Here is a 25,323-nt window from a genome sequence, read left to right on the forward strand (position 1 = left end):
GTTGGGAGTCAAGCCTGAGAACATCCTATCACGTTGCTTCACCTCGTATTTGCATTTCCATGAACTCCGGTCTTGCAGAATTTAAGCGCGAGACAAATTGGACGGATCCTTTGTTTGAAGTTTTACACTCGAGCAATTTTCTTGCAGGTACTTCAGTGCTTTTAACACACTCTCTCCTATCTCATCCCCGCCGTTTCTTTACTTTCCTGCACCGTCTTCATTCATGTTTTACCTCTCCGTTCTCGTATCTTCGTCTCCTTTCCCTTGTCTTTTGCTTTTAGTTATTCTTCTTAGCATATTTTTCCTTCCCCGTGAAGACACCCTTCTGTTCCATTTCATTCTCATCTCCGCTTCTTCTATTTTAATCCCCGTTTTTCTTCTACTTTTTACCTTTCCCTCTCTCTCTCTCTCTCTCTCTCTCTCTCTCTCTCTCTCTCTCTCTCTCTCTCTGCTAGCAGAACACAGTTTTTCATATTCGTTAACTACGAAAGACCCCGCCAAAACAGCCAAAAATATTGTCTTATATTACTTGGGGTATGACTGAAGTCTAGGAAGGAAAATTGTCTTTACAAGTAACGACACTTATTTAAGCAATAACTATAATTAAAATTAATGTATAAAATCTGTATAGTTTTTTATGAAATGCGCAAACGGGAAATTGACTAAACGAATATGTAATACTGAAACCAATAAAAGACAGAAAGGAAGCACACAAAGCAGGAGGTAGCATTACAATTTTTAGGCAGTCAAAAATGAGGTAGACGCAAGATAAAACGGATACCAAAATGAGTTTGCCAAACTGAGGAGGAGGAGGAGGAGGAGGAGGAGGAAACAAAAAAGGAATACAAAAACATATGGAAAGCAAACAGCAGCAGACCTTACGGTCCTTTCAAGGCTGTTTGTTAAAGAGTAGACTATGACTACGAGATCTAATTCTACATGCTGAAGGATAAGAAGTGTAATGCAAGAACGCTCCACCCGCATCCAAACTCTCCTGGAAAAAGTGAGAAGGACCACCATGCAGCACGTAAAAACTGACATGGAAAATTCATAGAAAAGACTGGAAAGAAAAAATTACATTCTGTAATACTTTATCTATAACCTACCAGTTTGAATACCCTGAAAGATAAAGTAATAAAGTTAAGTGATTAATCAAAAAAATGAATAACTACGGCATGGCATTATGTACAGGTACGTTGAGTTAACAGTCTGTAGACACAGCATGGGAATTGCATAGTGCACAGTGTGGTTGTTCAGGGGTGGTACAACAGCCTTGCCTCTCGTTTTTAAGGTAGGGAGCAGTCAGTTAGGACCCAACTTCGTTCACTCCACTGAGACAATGAACTTTCCCATACAGTACAGGTACTGTACACAAATTACCTCCTGAAGCAGTGACCCATGGTACATTAAAATCCCGATGGTGGTCCCTTAACTAACAGGGACCCTCAGTGATTCACAGCCCATCACAGGTCGAAAGTATGAGTAGTGACTGTTAACTCTGGGTTATCTGTGCAGATACTAGTCTGAGCTTATATTACTTTATTTGTATTTAAAATTGATAAATATATAATGACGTAATGCGACGCTATGTATGGGTATGTTTAGTTTACATGGTGTCTTGTAGAATGGAAAGGAATGAACTTATGCATAACTGGTAAAAGTAAATTATTCGGACAGAAACAGAGTCAGCTGAGGATTCTCGTGCAAATACTTGTCTATTTTGTTTTTAAATGTCTTAATTGAGATACTGTTCACGATATATGAGGGTAACCTATTCCAGACATTTATGACTCTGTTAAAGAAGTATTTTGCTTCATGGGAATGGAAATGCTTTACCATAATTTTGCAGCCATTACTCCTGGTTTGACTCGACCAGTCTATTTCAAAATATTTATTCACATCGAAGTTGTCATATCTCTTCATGGTTTTGAAAACTTAAATAAGGTCACCTTTCAACTTACATTTCTTCAGGCTAAATGATTTAAGTTCTTCAACTCGTTCCTCATATGCTTTGTTTCTCAGTTGTGGTATGATATAGGTGATTCTTCGATGTATTTTCTCTAAGTTTTCTATGTCCTTTCTGTAGTAGGGAGTTCAGAAATGCACACAATACTCGAAATGGGGACGCACTAGCGAGTTGTACAAGGCAAGACTTATTTTTTCCGATTTAAACTCGAAAGTTCTTCGAACAAAACCCTCCAAATTGTGTGCAATTTTAACCGCCTCGGTGCTCTATTTACTCGGTTTTAGGCCTTTTTATGTTGATATCACACCAAGATCCTTTCCATTTTCTGTACTTGAAAACTCGATAAGTACTACTTGTAAATACCGGACAAGAGCTTGGTAGACTAATGCAGAGTTTTGCTAATGTCTGTGAGTGTCGTGCCTTGAGAGTAAATGTAGATAAGAGTAAAGTGATCGTAATCGAGAGAGAAGGTGAATCCCAGTGTGATGTTACAGTGAATGGAGACTGGAATTGGTGAAAGAGTTCAAATACCTGGGTACAGTGAAAAAAAAAAAAAAAAAAAAGAGAGAGAGGAAAATGTGCCAAAGACGTGAAAAGTAGAGTGACACAAGGAAGGAAAGTAGCCGGTGCTATGAAGGCCTTGATAAGAAACAGAGACCTGAGTATTAAGTCAAGAGTAAGAGCAGTGGAGATGGGACTGCTGAGGAATGTATGTGGAGTACAGAGAGTGGATAGGATACGAAATAATGTGATTCGTGAAAGATATGAAGTGAGAAAGTCTGTGGACACCAGAATCAAAGAGAGTGTATTGAGATGGTATGGTCATGTGGAGAGAATGGATAACAATAGAGTGGTGAATATGAAGGAGGAAGGAGGTGAGGTAGGCCAAGGAGAAGATGGAAGGATATGGTGGATGAGTGTGTGAGGAAGAGAGGTACGGAAGTCGGTGAGGCTAGGTGACTGACAAGTGATCGCGCTGGCTGGATGAATGTTGTGAGAAGTGCATGATCAGGGATTTGGCACCCCTTTTTAACGTGACAGCTCTGGACTGACTCTGTCGGATACGTTTATGTGAAGCTACAGAATGTGGTGAATGTTTTTGGCGTATCAGATAGAGTCAGGATTCCTGGGGCTTGAGTGATGAGTGAATGGAAGCGTGGCTCGTTGGACTGGGCAAACTTAGGCTGTCTGGACGTGCTACTCCTCACCCTTCCCTAGGGTGGGAAAAGAGGTTCGGATGATGATGATGATGATAATAATTCGATATTTTTCATTTTGTAATTCGCATGGACGTGGTTATTTCTAATATGAATTACTTTGCATATTTCTATGTTGAATTTCATTGGCCAATTTTCTGCCCAGCTTGCCAAAGTATGAAGGTCATTTTGTAACTGCTGCCTCTGTAACTTTGAACTTATTTCATTGGTTATTTTAGCATCGTCTGCAATTTTGGATATTTTACGATTTAGACCCTCATCTATGTCGCTTATGTAGATGATAAAAAATATCAATCGAAGTACTGAGCCCTGGGGAACGCCAGGGCTCAGTTACTTGGAGTACTTGGAGGAGCAGGAGCAGGAGCAGGAAAAGGACTAAAGGATATAACATAAAAGGTGTTGGGGCGGAAGGAAAAGGAAAACTATACCTAGAGTGAACAGAAGGATGGTGTAATGCATACAAAGATGGAGGTGAAATGATGGTGCAATGTATACACAATGCGAGTGGTGGAAGGATGGTGTAATGTATACAAAGATGGGGGTGGAATGATGGTGCAATGTATACACAATGCGAGTGGTGGAAGGATGGTGTAATGTATACAGATCGTAACGTATACAGAAAGTAAAAAGATCAGTGATACACAAACTTCGGAGAGCTATACAAATATCCCCATAAAATGGTTTACACATACATTCATACGCCATTCAGGCCTAAAAAATTCTCGGTTTAGAGCCCAAATGATCAACACAAAAGAGCATGTTTCACATGGGTTTGGGATAGAGTGTATTGCTTTAGATCTAAAAGATTGCAACCCTTGTCAAATACTCCTCCATTCATACTTCATTCATTCATATCTGTATTTCTTTCAAGCCTTTTACTGCGCAAAGTTCTTTCTCTCGCCTATTCAGACCTTTCAGTACACACACACACAAACACACACACACACACACACACACACACACACACACACACACACACACACACACACACACACACACACACACACACACACACACACACACACACCAAAAACTGCCCTGGAGAAAGGGCTGAACGTACTGCAGCCTATCATCATGGAATGGTTGGTATGACTGGGTGTGTACTGAGGCACACAGAAGCCAATACACTGGTTTAGGGTGCACTGATGCATAATGCAATAACCATTGCTGATAAAGATACACAAGATATTATTTTATCGTATTCTTTGGAAATATATTTCAAAATGCATGGTGCTTACACTATCTGGAAGCATTTGATGAGAGAGTTTATTATCCATTCACCTTCACCTTGGCCCCAAAGGTTTCTCGAAGTGGGGTTCGCGAATCTACGGAGGGTCGCAGGAGGGTTTTCAGGGGGTACTTTGATAGCTGACGAAAATGTATCAAAATCTATTGAGAGAGAGAGAGAGAGAGAGAGAGAGAGAGAGAGAGAGTTAAAGGTGCGCGTATCGGGTTTGCTCACGTTCAAACAGCAGTCCTGAGTTTGGTTGGGGAGATAGTCTCATTACAGTCAGTGCCACAATTGATGCACACTTGTTGCCCTACTGTCTCCAGATACTTTTGTTTGCCTAAATGAGGTATGCTTATAACATTTCTGTGTTTTGTGTCGCTGATAATACGATGATATGTTTGCTAGTGATGTATTTTACAGTGTGATAATGATTATCATTGCTTAGTGACATTACAGGACTTTGGAAACTCGTGTTTATGACTGTAGTCGTATGTGTGGCTTCTCAGCAGCAGATCTTAAACTTCATTAATGTTGGCGAAGGTATGCATTCTCTGTGTGCTTTCTAGTTACTGTTTCTAGTTACTTTTCTTTTGACATTGTTGGTAATATGGTTGCCTGAAATTGTTTCTGTGTGACCTTACGACTTTGGTGATGGTGCTTTTACTGTTTGGTCTTTTGTTGTTATGACTGCCAGGAAATGTTTCTAGAGTGTGAATGCCTGAAGTTGTTTGTTCTTTGTGTTCTTACGATGGCGTTTGTAATGTGACTCCCTGATGATGTACTGATTGGTTGATCTTTTGACATCATGACTGCCTGAGGTTGCTTCTACTATGTGATCTTACAACAGTGATGATGAGTGCATGATGGTGTTTTTATTGTGTAATTTTATGACGATGGCGATATAACACTTCATGTCAATATCAAAGACTTAATATATGGCTTTGGTTTTATGGTTATATAAGCATTTTTTAAATTACAATTCCAGATACTGTTATGGTCTCATCAGCGAATTAACGTAAGTATTTTTCAATATGGATTCACTTGTGTCGTAAAAACTGGGTTTGTCACAAAGTTTTATCACTGGAGTGCATGGAACCAAGCTTTCTCTGGCGACATTTTGAATAGTTGTCATCCGAATCTGGAAAGTAGTAAGAATGCTGCCTTCTTCAAGCAAAATGAGTCATTTGGACATCTCCACTCCCCTGCAGGCTGTTGCGGTCTGGATGTTTTTACATCCGCAGTTTGCAGCCTCTATCTTCCCCCTAGTGCTACTATTGAAAGAGCGGATCTGGGACGCCTTATTCATTGCCTTCCTTCTCCCTTTCTGTTGCTAGGCGATATGAATGGTGTCCATCCACTATGGGGAACAGTGAGGCCAAACCTTGGGATGTCCTGCTGGCCTCTTTAGTGGAAGATGAGGAGTTGGGCACTTTCAACTCCGATAAAATTACTTATTTCCACAGCCAGACTGGAAATTTTACTGCAGTTTATTTGCCCTTATGCTCAGCTGATGCTGTTTTAAATTTTACCTGGGATGTGTTGCCAGACCTTTATGGCAACGACCATTTTCCATTACTCTTAACTGGTAGTGCAGGTGTACCTCTGCCACATCTTCACTGGCTTCTGGATCAGGCTGACTGGCCACGTTTCAGGGAATTAAGTTCCACTTCCCTTTCTGCCAATGAGTTTGGCTGTCTTATTGATGAAGTGTCATATTTCAGTGTCTCATTGCACTCAGCAGCCCTACTATCTATTCCAAGAATGAGAGGTCAATTTCCTAAACGTCCGGTTCACGAGTGCAGTTCTTCAGTGAGAGCCAAACGAGTTGCCGTCTCTCGACTTTGTCATCACCATGGGGATCCTTAGTATTTGGTGGCATGTCAGAGGCCACGAGCTCCCATGAGGCGGGTTTTAAAGGAGGCCAGGCATTCATCCTGGAAGAATTATGTTTCCTCCGTCAATCAAGGACTTCCATCACACAGATGTGGAACAGGGTGAGGAAAATTTCAGGAAAATTTATTGTTCCCTCCCCTCCTGTTTTATCTGCAGCAGGTGGAATTGTGGCTGATCCTTTCACTGTTGCAGAGTTGCTTGTCAATCATTTTGCCAGTGTGTCAGAGAAGGATGCAAAAATGCCTTTGTCTTGCCACCGTCAGTGCCTAGAGTCTCATAGTCTCAGTTTTGCCTCTTCTGGGGAGAGTCTTACAATGTTCCACTTTCTATTTCTGAACTCCAGGCGGCTCTGTCGCAGTGCCATGATTCCTTTCCTGGTTATGATGATATTCCTTATGCCTTTTTACGTCACCAGTCTGATGAGTCCCTTTTGGTTTTGCTTTAATTAGATCTGGGGTTCTGGTGAGTTTCTGGCTTGTTGGGGTGTTGCTGTGGTTATCTTCATCCCCAAACCAGATAAGGACCACCTACAGGTGACGAATTATCAGCCTATTTCTCTGATTTCTTGTATATGTAAAGTTCTGGAAAAGATGGTCAATGTTAGGCTTGTGTGGTTTTTGGAGAGAGCTGACTTCAAATCCCCTGCCCAGTATGGTTTTCAAAATGCGATATACCGCTGATGCACTACTGTCCTTGGAATCTTCTGTCTGTTAGGCTTTCTCCACTAACCAACACCAGGTCACGGTCTTTTTCGATCTGGAGAAAGCATATGACACTGCCTGGCGTCATGGCATTTTACTTTCTCTTTATGAATTTGGTCTTCGTGGGCGCTTGCCTATTTTTATTCAGCAGTTTTTATCTAATCGTTTTTTATGGGTTTGAGTGGGAGGAGTGCTTTCTAATGCCCGTGCAGTAGAAGATGGAGTACTACAAGGGAGTATCCTTAGTGTTACTCTCTTTGCTGTGGCCATCAACAGCGTAATCAGTGCACTTCCTGATGGTGTACGAGACTCACTACATGTCAATGACCTCTCAATTTCCTTCATCACATCTAGAATGTCTCTGATAGAGAGGATGTTGCAGCTGGCTCTTAATAGAATTTCTGATTGGGGCTGAATCTTGCTGCTTCCTTTTTTTTTTTTTTTTTTTTATAACAAAGACAGTGGCTATGCATTTTGGTCATCTTTTGGGGATTCTCCCAGACCCTGACTTGTATCTCTATGGTCGGATAATATCCTATGTGGAAGAGACGCCGTATCGGTCTAATATTTGATAGATGACTAACCTGCGTTCCTCATATTCACTCTGTTAAGGCAGCTTGTTTTAAAGCTTTGAGTCTTTTGAGGATTTTGTCTCATACCTCCTGGGGCGCTGACCATCAGACCTTCCTCCTCTTGCATAGGTCTTTTATTCTCCCTAAACTTGAATATGAGTGTGAGGTCTTCTCCTCTGCAACAGATACCCATCTCTGGTTGTCAGATTCTGTGCATCATGCCGATGTATGTCTGGCAACTGGAGCATTCAGGTCATCCCCGATTTCAAGTTTATTGATGGATGCTGGTGTCCTGCCTTTGGATTTATGTCACCAGTCATTGATGATGAGGTGTTGGTATCTTCTTCACCCCATTCCGGACGCAATTTCTTGTGCCATCGTCTCCCAGGATTCCCAATCGTCTGTTTATGATACCCGTCCTAGTTTCCTGAAGCCCTTTGCTTACAGGGTCCAGTCTGTTATGTTAGCCTTCTCTGTTCTGAGACTGATAGTTTGTCCCCATCAGACACCGAGGGTGGGTTTTTGGCTTCTCCCTCTTGTGACATTCTGCAGGTCCATTCTTGAAAACAAGGGCTTACTTCGTTCTCAGGTGTCGCTCTCTCTCATTTTAGAATATGTCTCCACTCATGAGGGTTCTGTCCCCGTCTATACTGATGGGTCTAAGACTGATACTGAAGTAGGCTTTGGTGTTTTCTTCTCTTCCATTAGTAGGGGCAGTACCCTTCCTGGTATTACTTCAGTGTATGCAGCAGAACTGACTGCGATTTTATATGCGCAAAAAATAATTTGTACTCTTCCCCAATTTGATTTTTGTGATTTTTAGTGACTCTTGTAGTGCTGTCTCTGCACTGGACTCTTTTAATGCATCCCATCCACTGGTTTGATCAATTTTGGAGCGTTTTTTTCTTCTCAGCCGACGTGGCCGCCATGTGGATTTTTGTGGGGTTTCCACACATATTAGTGTGGTGGGCAATGAGAGGGCAGATACATTAGGCAAAGTTGCGTCTTCTCAGCAGCCCCAGCCAACTACCCGCTTCCTGCTTCTGATGTAGCACCTTACTTGAGGTATGAGATTCGTGCGTGTTGGCAGAGACAGTGGGATGCTGCTGCTCATAATAAGCTAAAAGAAATCTTTCACAGAGTGGTTGTGCCAATGGCTCTCCCCTCCATGCCTCGGTGATTGGAGGTGGCTTTAGCCAGGCTTCACACTGGGCACTCTTGGCTTACACATGGGTTCCTGATGAGTGGTGAGACTCAATCGTACTGTGATGATTGCCGTGCTTCCCATACTGTCCGTCGTTTGCTGGTCAAGTGTCCAAGTCTGGGGGACCTAGGTCACAGACTTCTCCATAGGCATAGGGGGGTAGATGGTGCCTACTGTCTGTCCTCGATGCTTGGTGGAGCCTCCGGCGATTTTACTGATGCTTTTAATTTTCTTCAGGAGGCGGGTCTCCTTCCACTTTTATAGGTAATTGATATTTTATACTTTTGTTATATTTGGTGTTTTATTCCTACTAACGGGATTTAACTTTATTTTGAACATGCACTTTTTATTTGTGGCGTCTTTTACCTTGTTGTCCAGCGGCATATGACCCTGGCAGTTGAGCTGCCAGATTTTAATTATATTCAGTCAATAAATCAACCAAGCAAAATGAAGAGGACTGAAACAAGCACACTTTGATCATTCGGGATAGTTCAGTCAAATAAATGAATCTGTGATACGTGCATCGTACATGGTATCACTGAGAATTGCATAAGAAAAAAATAACAACATTGCAGGGAAATTAATTGTCCCTAGCTGTAAATATACAGTCAGCTGTGCTACTGGATGTGATGCTGAGCAGGTCACATCAGTACCCGTCTCCAATGATACTGTTCATCGACGAATATTAGATATATCTGAAGATATCAACAAGTGATTACTGAAATAAGAGGGACATCTTAAGACACATCTGCAATCCAGCTTGATGAGTCGACTGACGTGGGTGCTTTTGCCCAGCCCTTGATGTTTGTACGATTAATAAGTGGTGGAGATTTCAAGGAGGATTTCTTGTGCTGACATGCTTTGGAGTCGACTATAAGAGATGAAGACATCTTCCATGAAGTCTCAATCTTTTTAAAGGCTGAAAGACTTTCTCTGAATAACATATGTGTGTGCACAACTGATGTAGCATCAACAGTGCCTGGCCGTCGACCAAAGTTTCGAGGAAAAGAATGAGGCAAATCCTGGAACAAGGTATCTTCACTCTATGCATAATAGATGTGCTCTGTCACCTACAACTCTCCCACCAGAGTTAAGATTATATTTGATGATGTTGTGTTCATGGTAAAATAATGCCATCAGATCAAGTGCCCTAAATACACGACTCCTCCTCCTACTGTGCCAAGAGTCTGGAGTAGATGAGATAAGGAAGTGTTACTCTTTCACACCAAGTTTCTCATGTTGTCATGGAGGAATGTGGCTTTAAGAGTGGAGTCACTGAAGGAGGATCTTTCCGAATTCTTCAAATGTGACAGCAAGACAAAGTCACTTGAGTTCATCAAGAAATTGTCAAACAACCAGTGGCTCAAGAATCTGGCCCACTTGAAAATTATAATCTTATACATAAACTCGCTAAACTCATCCCTCCAAGGCCGTTTTACCACAATGATTGATTTCATCGACAAACGAAGATCATTCTGCGTGAAGCTGGAGCTATGGGAAGGGAAGAGAAGGTCAAAGATGAAAATCTTAGCATGTTTGAACACCCCAGTGAGGCAGTTGATAAAAGGAAAGACACTGGAAAATTAGAAATGGTGCACCTTGTGCAAACACATCTTTCTTCCCTGTGGATGGAGTGTTAGTCTTACTTCCCCGAACTAAGCGAGCTGAAATTAGAACTGATTAGAAACCCAATCATTGTTAATGTGCATCATTCTTCTCCCAGACAACATGCAAGAAGAATTCCTAGAATTGGTGAACGACTTTGTTGTAAAAGATGCATGTGAAACACTTTCCCTGACTAAGTTGTAATCTAAAATGAGTGAGCTTTAACCTGCTGTAGCTGATGTTGCCGTGAGGTCTTTGCTGATGTCCCCTAGTAGCCTACTTTTCTATGTGAGCAAGGATTTTCAACACTGTTGAACATAAAATTAAACACTGAGCATGCTTAATGTGAAGCATGACCTTCGAGTATGTTTGTCTCACACAACGGCTGAAATTAAGATAATTGTGTTCACAAAACAGGTACAGCCTTCACACTGAAATCCAATACTGGTTGTCACATTAAACATGGTGTTACGGCTTACTTCCCAAATGACGTAATTATAATTTCGTTACTCTTACAACATCCATTATAGTACCGTTCTGTTGTACATTGAATTAGTGCTAATGTTTATTTTCTTCATAAAGTAACTGCATTATTCACTCCTGTATAGTATCACTGACTATGATGTTAATGCTTGACTGCTTTATAAAGTAATAACAGTTTCGACGATGTGATAATATCCATTGTAGTGCCATTGTACGCGTATACTAAGTTCATCTTAATATACTATTATCGTTCTATATTTAATGTTGATGGTCTGATAACTCAGGGGGTACCTGATGTTGGACAAAAGCTGAGCACCTCTGACCCTGTGCCTCTGTGCGTTCTACAGTATCTTCAGGCTTACTCATAAATTTTACTGAACCTGAGCTTAAAGCTGGTTGTTCAGGCCTGAAGAATGAAATGTTGCCGGTAATATTAATAAGTCTAATTTACTTAGCCGGATTCAGAGCACAATGTTAAGGTGAGTGAAAATGTTGAAACTGATCATAGCACGACTGATTATGAGCTTCAGGAACAAACATCATCTGTTCATAGCGGTGTTTAGAATCACAAGCTTTTGGAACTAGAGCCACTTACTCACAGTGATACTGCTCAGAATGTAGATGTTAATACCTTAAACACTAGTGTCAGTACACAACCTGGATTAGCCAAAATTCAGCTGCAAATAAGACAACTTCAAGTACGAAAAAAGCAACTTGAATAGATCATGTGTACTGACTGAGGCAGCTTGGCGGTTCGCCTAGTTCTTGTGGTGCCTCTGCTAGCGACTCTTTTTTTGCATTTTCTAGAACATAAAGCTAGTTCCTTCATTTAATGAGCAAGATGTCACCAAATATTTTCAAATGTTTGAGGAGATGACAGGCCATCTTTCTTGGCCTAAGGACTCTTAGTCGATTTTACTACAGAGTATGCTAGGAATAAAATACATGAGGCTTACATTTCTTTATCAGTTGACCAGTGTGCTGGTTATGAGGTAGTAAAGGATGCAGTTCTAAAGGCTTATGAGCCTGTACCGGAAGTTGAGAGGTTGAAGTTTAGAACCAATTACAAACAAAAGATAAGATCGATGTGAAATATATTAGAGTACTTCAAGATTAATTTTTATCAACGGCTGCACTTTATGAAAATTAGCAGGGATTTTACTAAGTTGAGGGAACTAATGATCTTGGAGTTCACTTGGAATATTGCCAAAGATGTTGCCACTCACCTAGTTGAGGAATGAGTGGATCACCCGGCTGAGGCAGCTGTTAGGGCAGATAATTATAATCTGCAAATATGATTTGAAATCTCAGTCATTTGGTAGATATAGGAGAGTGGAGTATAAGCCCTTCTTATCAATCAGTTAAGATTTAATTATATGACACTACTGGAAGAACTGTAACCCCAGAGCATCTTAGTTACATCAAAGAGAGTGGGGACATTATTGCCAAAGAACCAATAAGAAGTTCCAGATTGTGTCTGTTTTGTAATAGGATGGGTTATATTAAGGAAGTGTGCTGGAAGAGGATGGAAGGAAGTCATAGAACTAAATCTATTGCTCTGATAAACACTTGGGGTACTGCTAATACTGAAAGTAAGCAACCGCAGTTAGATAGGTTAACTGGTAAGCAGACATATCCTCAGCAGGTGCTTAGCGAGTTTGAAGCCTGAGTGGAGCAGTCAATTGTTGATACTCGGACTCCTATAGAGTTATCATTGGACATTAGAAAGACTGGGATAGTGCAGCTGTCAGGAATTAATAAAGGTGGTAATAAGACTACACCAGAGCATCTTCCCTCAAGCAGTAAGCAAAGTGACACCCTCCAAGACACCCTGTTTGCTCGTTTCATTTCTAAAGAACTACAAGGATCAATTGATGGTGAAAATAATAAGGAAGCCACTATACTCTGAGACACAGATGTTTCTCAGTCTCCTATGTTGAAGGGGCTAATTGATGTAACTGAACCTGATGAATGTGTTTTATTAAAGGGAATAGCTGATTATGTGTCTGCTCCTTGGTTGAAGTAAAGCTCCAGACGTTACATCTGGGCATCATGGGCCAGTTACCTGTGAAAGGGGTCACTTTCCTTTTGGGTAATGACTTAGGAGAAGGAAAAGACAGTGCAGTTTCCTCTGTATGAAAAACACACACACACACACACACACACACACACACACACACACACACACACAAGTGAGAAGAGGACAAAAGAACTAGAGGCAGAATGCCTTATGCTGTTCCCTGCCTGAGTTGTAAATGGAACTTCTCTTTCCGATACTTTCTTCTCCCACTTGACTGATCTGAGGTTGAAGGCTCCCCACAGAGTAATGCAAGTCTAGGATTGGCTGAGATGCAGATATCTGGTCCAGAGATTGCAGCTTTGATTGGCTGCAGTGCATGAGGAAGACTGTGAGGTTGAGTTGTATGAGTGTTTCTAACAGCGAATGGTGTGTTGATGCGTTGGTGAGGACCCCCGCCCCCCCACACACACACTGCTCATAATGATGTGTGGGAGAATGTACATCAAGTAGTTGTTCCAAAGGTCCAATGGTATAGAGGCAAGAAATTATTGCAGTTGTTCATGATTTTACTTTGGCAGGACACTTAGGGGTGAGGAAGGCCCCATCCTGGATCTGGCAACGTTTCTTCTGGCCTGGAAATCGCCAAGACGTTTCCTGATATTGTAGGTCATGTCACACCTGCCAGCTGGTTGGCAAGATGAACAAGCCTATCCCTGTAGTGTCATTGGTTCCCTTTCCTGTCTTTGAAGTCCCATTCACTAGGTCCTTTCAGATATTGTTGACCCTCCTCTAAGACCTCATCAGGCCACCAGCATATTCTAAATATGTCGGACATGACCACTAGGTAACCTGAAGCCATTCTCTTGAGAAACTTTTCAGCCAAAGCAGTGGTAAGGGAGATTATTAACTTTTTCGCTGGGTCTGGTCTTCCGAAAGAGGTGCAGTCGGATCAGAGCAGCAATTTCATGTTAAAATTATGAAGACAAATCCTTAAAGTGTTAGGGATCCCCCAAATCACCTTCTCAGCTTACCATCCTCAGAGTCAGGGAGCACTGGAGAGATATCATCTCACCCTCAAACTAATGTTAAAGAAATATTGTTTTGTTCATAAACAGGACTGGAACACAGGCCTTCCCTTCCTGTTGTCTGCAGCCAGAGAGACGCCAAATGAGTCCAATGGATGCTCACCATTTGAGCCGATATTTGATCTCGATGTGAGAGATCCACTGAAGTTGCTTGAGGAACATTGGGTCAGTGATGATAGTTATGTTAATCTGTTGATCTATCTTTCAGATTTCAAAGAATGACTAACCAAGGGTTGAGAAGTAGCTAAGGCAATCTGGAGTCCTCTCAGAAGAATCGAAGAGTTGATATGATAAAAACAAGCAAGCAAGGAGCACAGTGTTTCACCCAGTCGACAAAGTGCTATTATTGCTCCTGTCTGTGGACAGCTGATACAGGCAAGTTTCTCATGCCTTTATGTAACAGAGAAGAGGGCAGGTGATGTTAACTATGTCACTCAGGCCCCAGGTCAGAGAAAAGTTCAAAAGTTATGGCTTGTTAATTTGCTGAAGAAGTACCATCAGTGAGAGGACACAGGACCCCCTGGCACCACATGAGAGGTGTTAGCTGCAGAGACGGTAAATTAACAAGGCTGTTCCTTGACACTGGGGCAGACTGTTAGTTGGAGAACCAGGTGTGTAGGTAGTTAACTGATAAACTCTAACCGAACAGCTGAACGACATGCTGATATGACTGCCCTTCTAGGGAAGTATCCTGATGTTTTCTGGAATACCCCTGGGCTGAGAAACTCAAAACGGCGCAATGCCGTTAGTGGAGACTCCTAGTCTATGAAGCAGCCCCGCGACTGTGCGATTTTGCAGAAGCAGTCCATTATCTAGCAGGGGTTGACCTACACGTAGCAGCAGAGGTTGATCGAGCCTAGCCAAAGTGAGTGGTCCTTCCCAGTCACCTTAGTTCCAAAATTAGGCGAGTACCATGATTTTGCATAGATTACCGTGGGGCCATATCCCTCAGTAAAACTGACACCTACCCATCTCCTAGAGCAGATGACTGCACTGACAATATAGTCAGTGCTAAGTTTATTGCCAAAATTGATTTGCTGAAGGGATACTGACAGGCCTTGCTAACATAAAAGGGCCAAGAAATTTGCTTTTTGTGGCTGGCGGTCATACTTAGAAATGCAAAGTCATTCCATACTGTATGAAAAATGCTCCAGTCACCTCCCACTGGCTTATGAACCAAATTACTTGTGATATCAAAGGATGTGTCACACACATTGATGATTTGGTTCTCTTCAGTAGCTCCTGGGAGGAACACTTGATCCAGTTAGATGCTTTGCTGCAGAGGCTGTCAGCTGATAAATTAATAACCAACCGAACAAGTGTGACATTGTAAAGACCCAGGTTTAGCACTTCAAACTACATGGTAGGACTGGGTAAAGGAAGTCCACCTTTAACCAAAGTTGAAACTGTTGTTAACTTCAGGCAACTCAAGAACAAAATGGAATTGCAGAGATTCCTGGGTATGGAGCGTTACTACTGGAGGTTTATCTTAAATTGTTCTGATGCAGTAGCTCCCCTCACAGATCTGTTAAAGAAAGGGGTCAAAGAGGAATTTTCAAAAGCTAAGGTAATTTTGTGTAGTCACCCTGTGTTCCAAGCTCCAGCATTCAGTAAGCCTTTTAAATTAGCTGTTGATGCTAGTAGTGTTGGCTCTGGCACAGCCCTGTTACAAGATAATGGTCATGATGTTGAATTAATTTCCTGTTTATTACTTTAGCAAAATGTTTAGTGTTACTCAGAAGAATCACCTTATTATTAAACAGGCACTCCTTGCACTCATACTTGCCATACAACATTTTTGTGTGAATGTTGGTTCAGGTTCAACCCCAATTACTGTGTATGCAGATCAAGAACCCCTTCTGTTCCTAGCAAAAATTTACAGATAAGAGTTAGTGGTAAACCTGCTGGGCTCTGTTCCTCCAAGAGTACACCGTGGGTGTCTACCATGTCAAGGGGGAGAGCAATGTTTTGGCAGACTGTTTGTCTGTATATATAACCTTGTGATATACAGAAACTTCCTCATGTAGATTTCTTTTTTCAGGTAGGGAGGGGTTACTGGCCACTTCTCTGCTGCTAATCTGGAGACTGACCATATGAAGTCAATATCTTGAGAACCAGCAGCGTGATTGCTGATCTTAGCTGCAACTTATCTTGGCTGACCCTGGCTCAAGTTACCACAAATATTGACTCAAGAGTGACCCAGATTGCAGCACGGCATATCAGTGATCATAAGGATCAGTCCGTATCAACTTAAGAGAAAGGAGGCAGAGCTGTACCAAAGTGAAGATGACTATCCCCATAAAATGCAGCGCCAGTCCTATCTGAATAACCAGGTGTGACCACCATCTCCAAAAAAATCATTGGAAAGAGATACTACCCTGCTGCTGGACATGGCCAGGGAAGGAAAAAAGAGGCATGGATACTGGAACATACTGAGAGGCTAGAGGTGAAAGGGAACTACTTTCTCACCTCCAGCCTCCTCTAAGTCCCTCTTGTAGCTTAGTGATAGTGTAAAAGGTACTCCAGCATGTTGGCTCATAAGCTAAGAATGTGTATTTTTGTACATAGCAACCTATTAACGTATCTGTTTCCATTCAGTATTCAGTTAGCCGAAGTGTCTGATTTTGAGTAAGTTTGCAAATGATCCTAATTAGGTTCGAAGTGTCCCACTGTGCACCTGTTTATTATATAAAAGGACCTAAGTCTGTGATGTACTATGTAGATTTGTAAGTAAATTAAGATTTATTTGTTTACATGTCACTGCCTTTTATTTGAACCCTCAGAGACAGAAAGCTCCCTGCATAGCCTGTAACATCATGTTACATAACATTTACCTTAATCCCTCAGTGTTAATTGTCATATATTTCTCTACACCCAAAAATGCCACAAATATCTTGCATTCAACGTCACAAACTTACTCCATTCTCTGACTTACTACAAATATTTGTTCTACAAATCCTCTCCCGTATCACAAAACATGTTAGTCACTTACCAAAAATCATGGCATCAGTCTTACCCTTTCTAGTAATTTTCATGCACCGTACCCACAACACTTGTAGACTACACTGTTAGAGCTCCACACATTCAGGCATCAAGTTAATCATGTATCCAGTTTTCACCATTCATTCTTCTGTACTCTGTAACAACAGATATCACAATTTATGTTATGTCATCAAGTTTTCCTCATTTCAGTACTGTAATTACCTTCCCATTCTCAGTGTTCTAGCAAGTTATATTGTCTTATTTCTTTATGTTATCATTTTCCATCGTACTACCTTTACATTGCCTGTTATATGATTTTCACATACGCACACTACCATTTTTCCTCTAGAACACAGTCCTAAGGCCATCCTGCAGGTTCCTTTTTAACCTTAATATTTCATTTATTTCCCGGTTGCTAGTATCTTATTTTTTAAATTTTAAGAATTCCAGAATGTTACTTTCACTCCTCCATAATTTATTTACGGTATTTTCGTTACAATTTTCTTTATGAGAATGATATCTTTATCCATGTCATTTATTTTAGCCGTCATGCTTCTCAATTGCCACCCAGTGACTGGCCCAAGAATGTGGGGAGCTACAGTCATTATATTATCACTCATTTCCACTCTCCATTGTTATATACATCTTCCCATCTTCTACCTCCCAAACTTACCGTAGATGGTGAGGGTGACTATGGAGGACTTGGTGGGTGAGATTTGGAAGTCCACTCGGCACTTGTAGGTCCCAGAGTCCGACCCTTCCGCTGGGTCGAAGGTCAGTCTGGTGCCACGGGCATCCGATCTCAGCCTGTCCTTAACTGAGGCGTCTACCATTTCATGCCGACCCTCTCCCTCCCTCAAGTCCAGGCTGTGGCAAAGACAACGGCAGTTGAGGCAAAGTATGGAGAAAAAATGAGAGATAGGGGAGGCTGTGGAGTGAAATCGGGAGGCTTGACTGAAAGTATGGGAGAATGTTGAGAAAAAAATGGTATTTAAACACTGGTGTGGAGAGAAAATAGAATGTGAGAGTGAGGAGAGACAACAGAAAATGAGGAAAACTGTGGAATGAAAACAGAAGCTGAGGGAGGATGTGTAGGGAAAAAAGTAAAGGGTTATGGAGGAAATACTTGGGACTAGGAAGAACAAATATAAAGAAGTTGGGAAGTAATGGACAAGAGAGTCACAGAGTTATATAGTTCCATGTGTACACAGAACACACAAAAGTTAAGAGCCATTTTAGGATTATATATATATATATATATATATATATATATATATATATATATATATATATATATATATAATCCTAGGTGTTTATGGGGCAGCTTCCTGTCCCTAGAACGCCTAAAATGCAGCTGGGTTCCCTTTCTAGACCGGAGCTTAGACAAACATGAGAGGGCCGGGGCATAAAAACACGGGGTAACAACCTTACACTTATACTGACAAATTCAACTACTGTGGAACAGGTAGATAATCTTACACAATCTCATAGGCAAAAATCAATAAATAGGCTGGTATTAGTGGGTAGAGTATCGCACAGGATACTAGATGTACAGGAGTCTAGGTCTGGTTCAGAAGGGCAAGGCACTGTTACACTGTCCACAGAGAGGATGCACTTTTGTGAGGCTCACACTGTTCTGGCACTAAGTTTTAGACTGGATATCGAGGGAGAGGTTACTGACTTTGCACAAGGAGGGGGAAATAGATTTTGGCACTGTTACAGGCACTGTTACAAGGGGTGAGGTGTCGTCTCTGAGTACTTTTCACTGTCTGTACATTCACTGTTGGGTATTACTGAGACGACCGTTCATTATACTCACTAATATGTTTTCTTTCTTGGGCTCACTGTACACTTATGTTATGCTTACTCTCGTGCCTCGTGTGCCGGTCTCACTGTTCACTGATATTTCACACTCTAGGTCCATTTTGTTTCACAGGGGGAAGGGGAGGTCCAGGGCTCACAATTCTCTGCCTGGGGTAGGCAGAGGCCCTCTTGGAGTCCCTTCGTCCCCCGGCCACGGGACCACTCTCAGGGGCGCTGACTCTTGGCTGGGGCTCGGGCTGTGTGTAGCGAAGGGCCCCTCGCTGTCGGGGCTGGGGATTGGGGTCTGGCCCTCGGGACTGGGGCCAAAGAAGCATTGGAGGCGCTCACTCAGGCACCACGTGGAGGACAGGTGTCGCCTTCATCGGGGTGGGGAGAGTGCCCACCCGGGGGTCTGGGGGATGTCCTCGGAGGCGCGTCGGCTGCGGTCTTCTGCTGCAGGTGCTGCCGTCAGGTCTGGGCTGCAGCGTCGTCCCCTGCCAGAGTCCGTCAGGTGGGCGCCCTCTTCCCCTGGATGGAGGGTGAACAACCCCGGGGACAGTACAGGGCCTCTCCACCACTCCTCGGAGCAGTGGTCCTCCTCCTGGAGGTTGCCTCGGTCTGGGTGGACAGGAGGGTAACCAGTGCTCCTGCTGGAGGGCAGGACTGAGCACACCTCACCCTTTCATTGTGAAGTCACAGGGGGCGGAGGACTTTGGTGTCTCTCCCCGGTGCGGCTATAGGCCATCGCTGGGTTCCCTTGGGCAACAGGCAGAGGGTGGCTCAGCGCAGCTACAGGCCGTCGCTGGGACCTGACTCCCTGATGGGAACACAGGCAGAGGGTGGCTCGGCGCAGCTACAGGCCGTCACCGGGACCTGACTCCCTGATGGGAACACAGGCAAAGTGCGGTCACATGCTGTCACCTGCCTGTCAGCGTGGCTATAGGGCATCGCCGAAGTCCTGCAAGGAGGGCGAAGAGCATGAAAGGAGTGGCTACAGGCTGTCTCCTCCCTACTGGCGCGGCTACAGGCCGTCACCGGTGTCGTGGCCTCCTAGGCAACTACAGATGGAGAGGGGACGTACCAGTCTCTCCCCAGCGCGGCTACAGGCCATCACTGGTGTCTGTAGGGGGTGTTAGGAGCACAGGGCAGAGCGGCTACAAGCCGTCTCCTAATTGGTGGCACAGCTACAGGCCGTGGCCATTTTTTGGTGCGGCTACAGGCCGTCTCCTTTTTCTCTGAACGGCTACCGGCCATCTCAGGTAATGCATGGCTACCGGCCATCGCTGGAATGCTGCTTGGAACTGTTAGGCCAGTTGCACCCCGATCCTGTCAGTGGTCAGCTCGCCTGGGAGGTAGTGTACTTTGACTAAGGTGGTGGCAGCTGGTGAGTTCCAGGGAATAGGGGCGTGCAGCCTGGGTGAAATAATGTCAGTATTGCCTGGGTGCATTCTGTGTGCCTTCTAGCTCTCCATGTCCTCCTTCTGGGGGTGTTGTGGCGACCTGAGCTGCCACAGCCGGCATTTTAATATATATATATATATATATATATATATATATATATATATATATATATATATATATATATATATATATTTATATATACTTAGAAATAGATATACCTATTTATCCTATTTCCTATCTCTCTCCATATCTATGTATCTGTCTATCTATCTGTGTTTGTATATATCTATCTGTCTATCTATCTACCTATCTTTCTGTCTCTTTGCCTGTCTATCTATCTATCTATCTACACACACTCACAATACCAGGGGTACAGGGCTTGGACAGGTACAACCCTATGACCCTGCATACCGACCTTGCCTAGGACACTGGATGGTCACTCCACCAGCAGGAGAAGACCCCTTGGGTCCTATTTTTGTCCAGTGAATATAATGTTTCTCCCTGTGCCACTTCCTCAGTTATATAATGCCAATGGACCTATTCATACCATGGATCTGTTTTCCCATTATCCACTCACCTACTAACTCAACACAGCCAACCCATCCGCCCTGCCCATCTTACCAAACTCTTCACCCATCCGACCCATTGTAAACAACAATGAAACATTTGTAAAAGTAAAATGTTCAACGGTAATTGGCCACGAAGTTGACTTCATTATTCTGAATAATTCCAATCACAGCCATCAAGAGCGATTATAATGTACACATCTAAAATCAAAGCCAAAATTACACCTGTTATAGCTGTTGAGACATCAATATGCATCCCCCTTGATTTCCATACAGGATAGGCAGACAGTCACACTTTCTCCTTATATATATATATATATATATATATATATATATATATATATATATACAACTCTGGCGGGAGGCGAACCTTTCTCACCAGCGTGCGAAACGCACACTCTGCCACTGTACCACAGAGGCTCCACACACACACACACACATATATATATATATATATCCAGTCCTACATTGCCCCATGAGGAGCGTAGGAACCAGGGGCTAGGCGGTTAGTCCCGACATTTAAGATGAGAGTGACCAACCTTACTCATCCTTGAGTGGCATTACATGAGCAATCAACCCCAACCACCCCTTGGATATAAACCTTCACCGGCTCAATCCGATTGGAGCGCAATAATTACCCACTAAACCCTCAGCCGCCAGAATTTGGTTATATGGTTACCACCCAGCGTAGTAAATGGTTTCCTGGTGCACAGGAAACTTTTTGGCTTGTCACTCAGTGTAGAGTCACCCACAGGCTGAAGGAAGTGGAAAGAATGAAGGAAAGATAGACAGAAGAGGGAGTGTATAGTCAGTCACCCGTAGGCAGAAGGACAAGGAAAGAATGAAGGAAAGAAAGACAGAAGAGAATGGAAGGAAAGAAGGATGGAGAGGAAAGGGCAGACATCCGAGAGCAGCACTACATCGAGTGAGTGGATGGTGAGCGCCCCCACCGACCACAAAAAAAAATATATATATATATATATATATATATATATATATATATATATATATATATATATATATATATATATATATATATATATATATATATATATAATTTGTGGTAGGTGGAGGCGCTCACCATCCACTCACTCACTCGATGAAATGCTTCTGTCTCGTGTCTGCCCTTTCCTCTCCTCCATCCTTCTTTCCTTCCATCCTCTTCTGTCTTCCTTTCCTTCATTCTTTCCATGTCCTTCTGCCTACGGGTAATTTTACACTCCCTCTTCTTTCTTCCTTCTGCCTGTGGGTGACTCTACACTGAGTGACAAGCAAAATGGTTTCCTGTACCCCAGGAAACCATTTACTACGCTGGGTGGTAACCATATAACCAAATTTTGGCACCTGGTGGTTTAGTGGGTAATTATTGAGCTCCAATCGGATTAAGCCGGTGAAGATTTATATCCAAGAGATTGTTGGAGTTTATTGCTCATGTAATACCACTTAGGGAAGAGTGAGGCTGGTCACTCTCATCTTAAATGTCTGGACCAACTGCCTTGCCCCGGGCCCCTACCCTCCTCATGGGGCAATGTAGGATTGGATATATATATATATATATATATATATATATATATATATATATATATATATATATATATATATATATATATATATATATATATCACATTTCATTAACAGTTTGTGTCCACTGCAGGACCGGCCTATCGCTACCGAAGTGGGGACGATACAGCCAGTGTATCTCTACCAAGTGGCTTATGCTGTCTAGTAGAGATTGTATGTAAGGTGAAAAGTGCTTGTAAGTGTAACTGTTGTGTTGGAGTGGCTTTGGATATGTGTGTAGTCTGTGAAGCAAGTGTAATCAGCCCGAGCAAGCTGACTGGGTGCAAGTATACTTTATAGTATGCGACACTGGCTCAACCACAGCACCCCTTGTGTCCGCCAATGCAGTACGTGGCCAGAAGAACGCTTCCAAAGTTTTTTACCCTGGCGGGGCGCAAACCCTTGTTCTTCAGTGTATGAAAACGCACACTTTACCACAGACGCTCTATGTATGTAAGTATGTATGTATGTATGTATGTATCTATTTATCTATCTATCTATCTACCTATCTATCTATCTATCTATCTATATATATATATATATATATATATATATATATATATATATATATATATATATATATATATATATATATATATTTATATTCATACATAAAAGCTTGTCTGTCCGTGTGTATGTGTGTATTAAATACACATGCATACACACATACGTACATACATACAGAGAGAGAGAGAGAGAGAGAGAGAGAGAGAGAGAATACTTATTTAAACAGACGAAAAAAGTAACATAAAAACAGTTTTGAAAGAATTGTCATTGGCATATCTAACTGGTGTCCCACTGATATCCACCAATATCTAAACCATTCTTTATCTTTGGCTGATTGCGTATTATCTCAGCCAACGAAGATGGAAGATGGTTTTAAAGTAATCCCAGTTTATTTGTTTGTTTATCTTTTTGTGAACAAGATCTCAAAAAGCTGTTCTCAGATTTCAATGAAATGTGGTCGAGAGGTTGGCAGTGGGGTGATGAAGAACTGATTAGATTTTGAGGTATATTCGGAAGGCTATGTGGTAGTAGGGGAGCGTGGTGGAATGGCAGTGTGGTGAGATGACAGTTTGGTGGTATGGGTGTGTCGTGGTATGGCAGTGTGGTGGGATGGCAGAGTGGTGGTATGGGAGTGTGGTGGTATGGGAGTGTGGTGGTATGGCAGTGTGGTGGTATGGCAGTGTGGTGGTATGGGAGTGTGGTGGTATGGTAGTGTGGTGATATGGCAGTGTGGTGAGATGCCAGTGTGGCGGTATGACATTGTGGCGGTATGGCAATGTGGTAGTATGGCAGCGGGATGGTATGGCAGTGTGATGGTATGGCAGTGTGGTAAGATGGCAGAGTGGTGAGATGACAGTGTGGTGGTATGGGAATGTGGTGAGATGGCAGTGTGATGGCATGGCAGTGTGGTGGTATGGCAGTGTGGTGGCATGGCAGTGTGGTGGTATGGGAGTGTGGTGGTATGGGAGTGTGGTGGTATGCCAGTGTTGTGGTATGGCAGTGTGATGGTATGGCAGTATTGTGGTATGGATGTGTCGTGAAATGGCAGTGTGATGGTATGGCAGTGTGGTGGTATGGCAGTGTGGTGAGATAGCGGTGTGGTGGTGTTAATGTTTGTTAATGCCCCTTGACGCTAGTCGTAGGTGAAGTCAAAGTCTCGGACGAGTTTTCTGATAATATATTAAGCACGGCCGTCGACACCACCCGTGTCCAACCCAGCCCGTCGTTAACTGCTACTGCTCGGCTCTCACCGGCTAGGGCGGTGGTGCGGCCACAAAAGTCATGGTTCAGCAAAGTTTGAATTCAAGCCAGACATAGCAAGCACTCACAGACATAGCAAGCGATAGGAAGCGCTCAGAGGCGCCCTACTTGGATCCTACTAACAACTACTTACATACTATATTTACACACTCCATATTTGTACAAATAGTTACAAACAGTGGTATTGCAGTGTGGTAGTAGGGCAGTGTGGTAGTATGGCAGCGTGGCGGTATGGCAGTGTGGTGGTATGGCAGTGTGGTGGTATGGCAGTGTGGTGGTATGGCAGTGTGGCGGTATGGCAGTGTGGTGGTATGGCAGTGTGGCAATATGGCAGTGTGGTGGTATGGCAGTGTGGTGGTATGGCAATGTGGTGGTATGGCAGTGTGGTAGTATGGCAGTGTGGTGGTATGGCAGTGTGGCTGTATGGCAGTGTGGTGAGATGGCAGTGTGGTGAGATGGTAATGTGGTGATATGGCAGTGTGTTGGTATGGCAGTGTGTTGGTATGGCAGTGTGGTGAGATGGCAGTGTGGTGGTATGGGAGTGTGGTGGTATGGGAGTGTGGTGGTATGGGAGTGTGGTGGTATGGCAGTGTGGCGGTATGTCAGTGTGGTAGGATGGCAGTGTGGTAGGATGACAGTGTGGTGAGATGGCAGTGTGGCGGTATGGCAGTGGGATGGTATGGCAGTGTGGTGGTATGGCAGTGTGGTGGTATGGCAGTGTGGTGGTATGACAGTGTGGTAAGGTGAAAGAGTGGTGAGATGACAGTGTGGTGGTATGGCAGTGTGGTGGTATGGCAGTGTGGTGGTATGGAAATGTGGTGAGATGGCAGTGTGGTGGTATGGCAATGTTGTGGTATGGGAGTGTGGTGAGATGGCAGTGTGGTGGTATGGCAGTGTGGTGGTATGGCAGTGTGGTGGTATGGCAGTTTGGTGGTATGGGAGTGTGGTGGTATGGGAGTGTGGTGGTATGGCAGTGTGATGGTATGGCAGTGTGGTAGTATGGCAGTGTGATGGTATGGCAGTGTGGTGGTATGGCAGTATGATGGTATGGCAGTGTGGTGGTATGGCAGTGTGATGGTATGGCAGTGTGGTGGTATGGCAATGTGGTGGTATGGCAGTGTGGTGAGACGGCAGTGTGGTGATATGGGAGTGTGGTGGTGTGGCATTCTTGTGGTAGGGCAGTGTGGCGGTATGGCAGTGTGGCGGTATGGCAGTGTGGTGAGATGGTAGTGTGGTGAGATGGCAGTGCGGTGGCATGGCAGTGTGG

General features: G+C 43.2%; 1 protein-coding gene across 1 annotated transcript in view; it reads right to left on the reverse strand.

Moving 5' to 3' along the window:
- The window catches only part of LOC145414614 (kin of IRRE-like protein 1), a 1,118,604-nt gene that overhangs the window by 789,021 nt on the left and 304,260 nt on the right, over positions 1 to 25,323 (reverse strand). Inside the window, exon 3 of the mRNA XM_080284140.1 lies at positions 17,633 to 17,826. Coding sequence (XP_080140266.1) covers positions 17,633 to 17,826 — 194 coding nt within the window. The remainder of the gene's footprint in view (positions 1 to 17,632; positions 17,827 to 25,323) is intronic.

Source organism: Coenobita brevimanus, chromosome 100 (genome assembly GCF_032717465.1).
Source record: "Coenobita brevimanus isolate Jiangsu-jjx chromosome 100, ASM3271746v2, whole genome shotgun sequence".
In the NCBI taxonomy this organism is placed as follows: domain Eukaryota; kingdom Metazoa; phylum Arthropoda; class Malacostraca; order Decapoda; family Coenobitidae; genus Coenobita; species Coenobita brevimanus.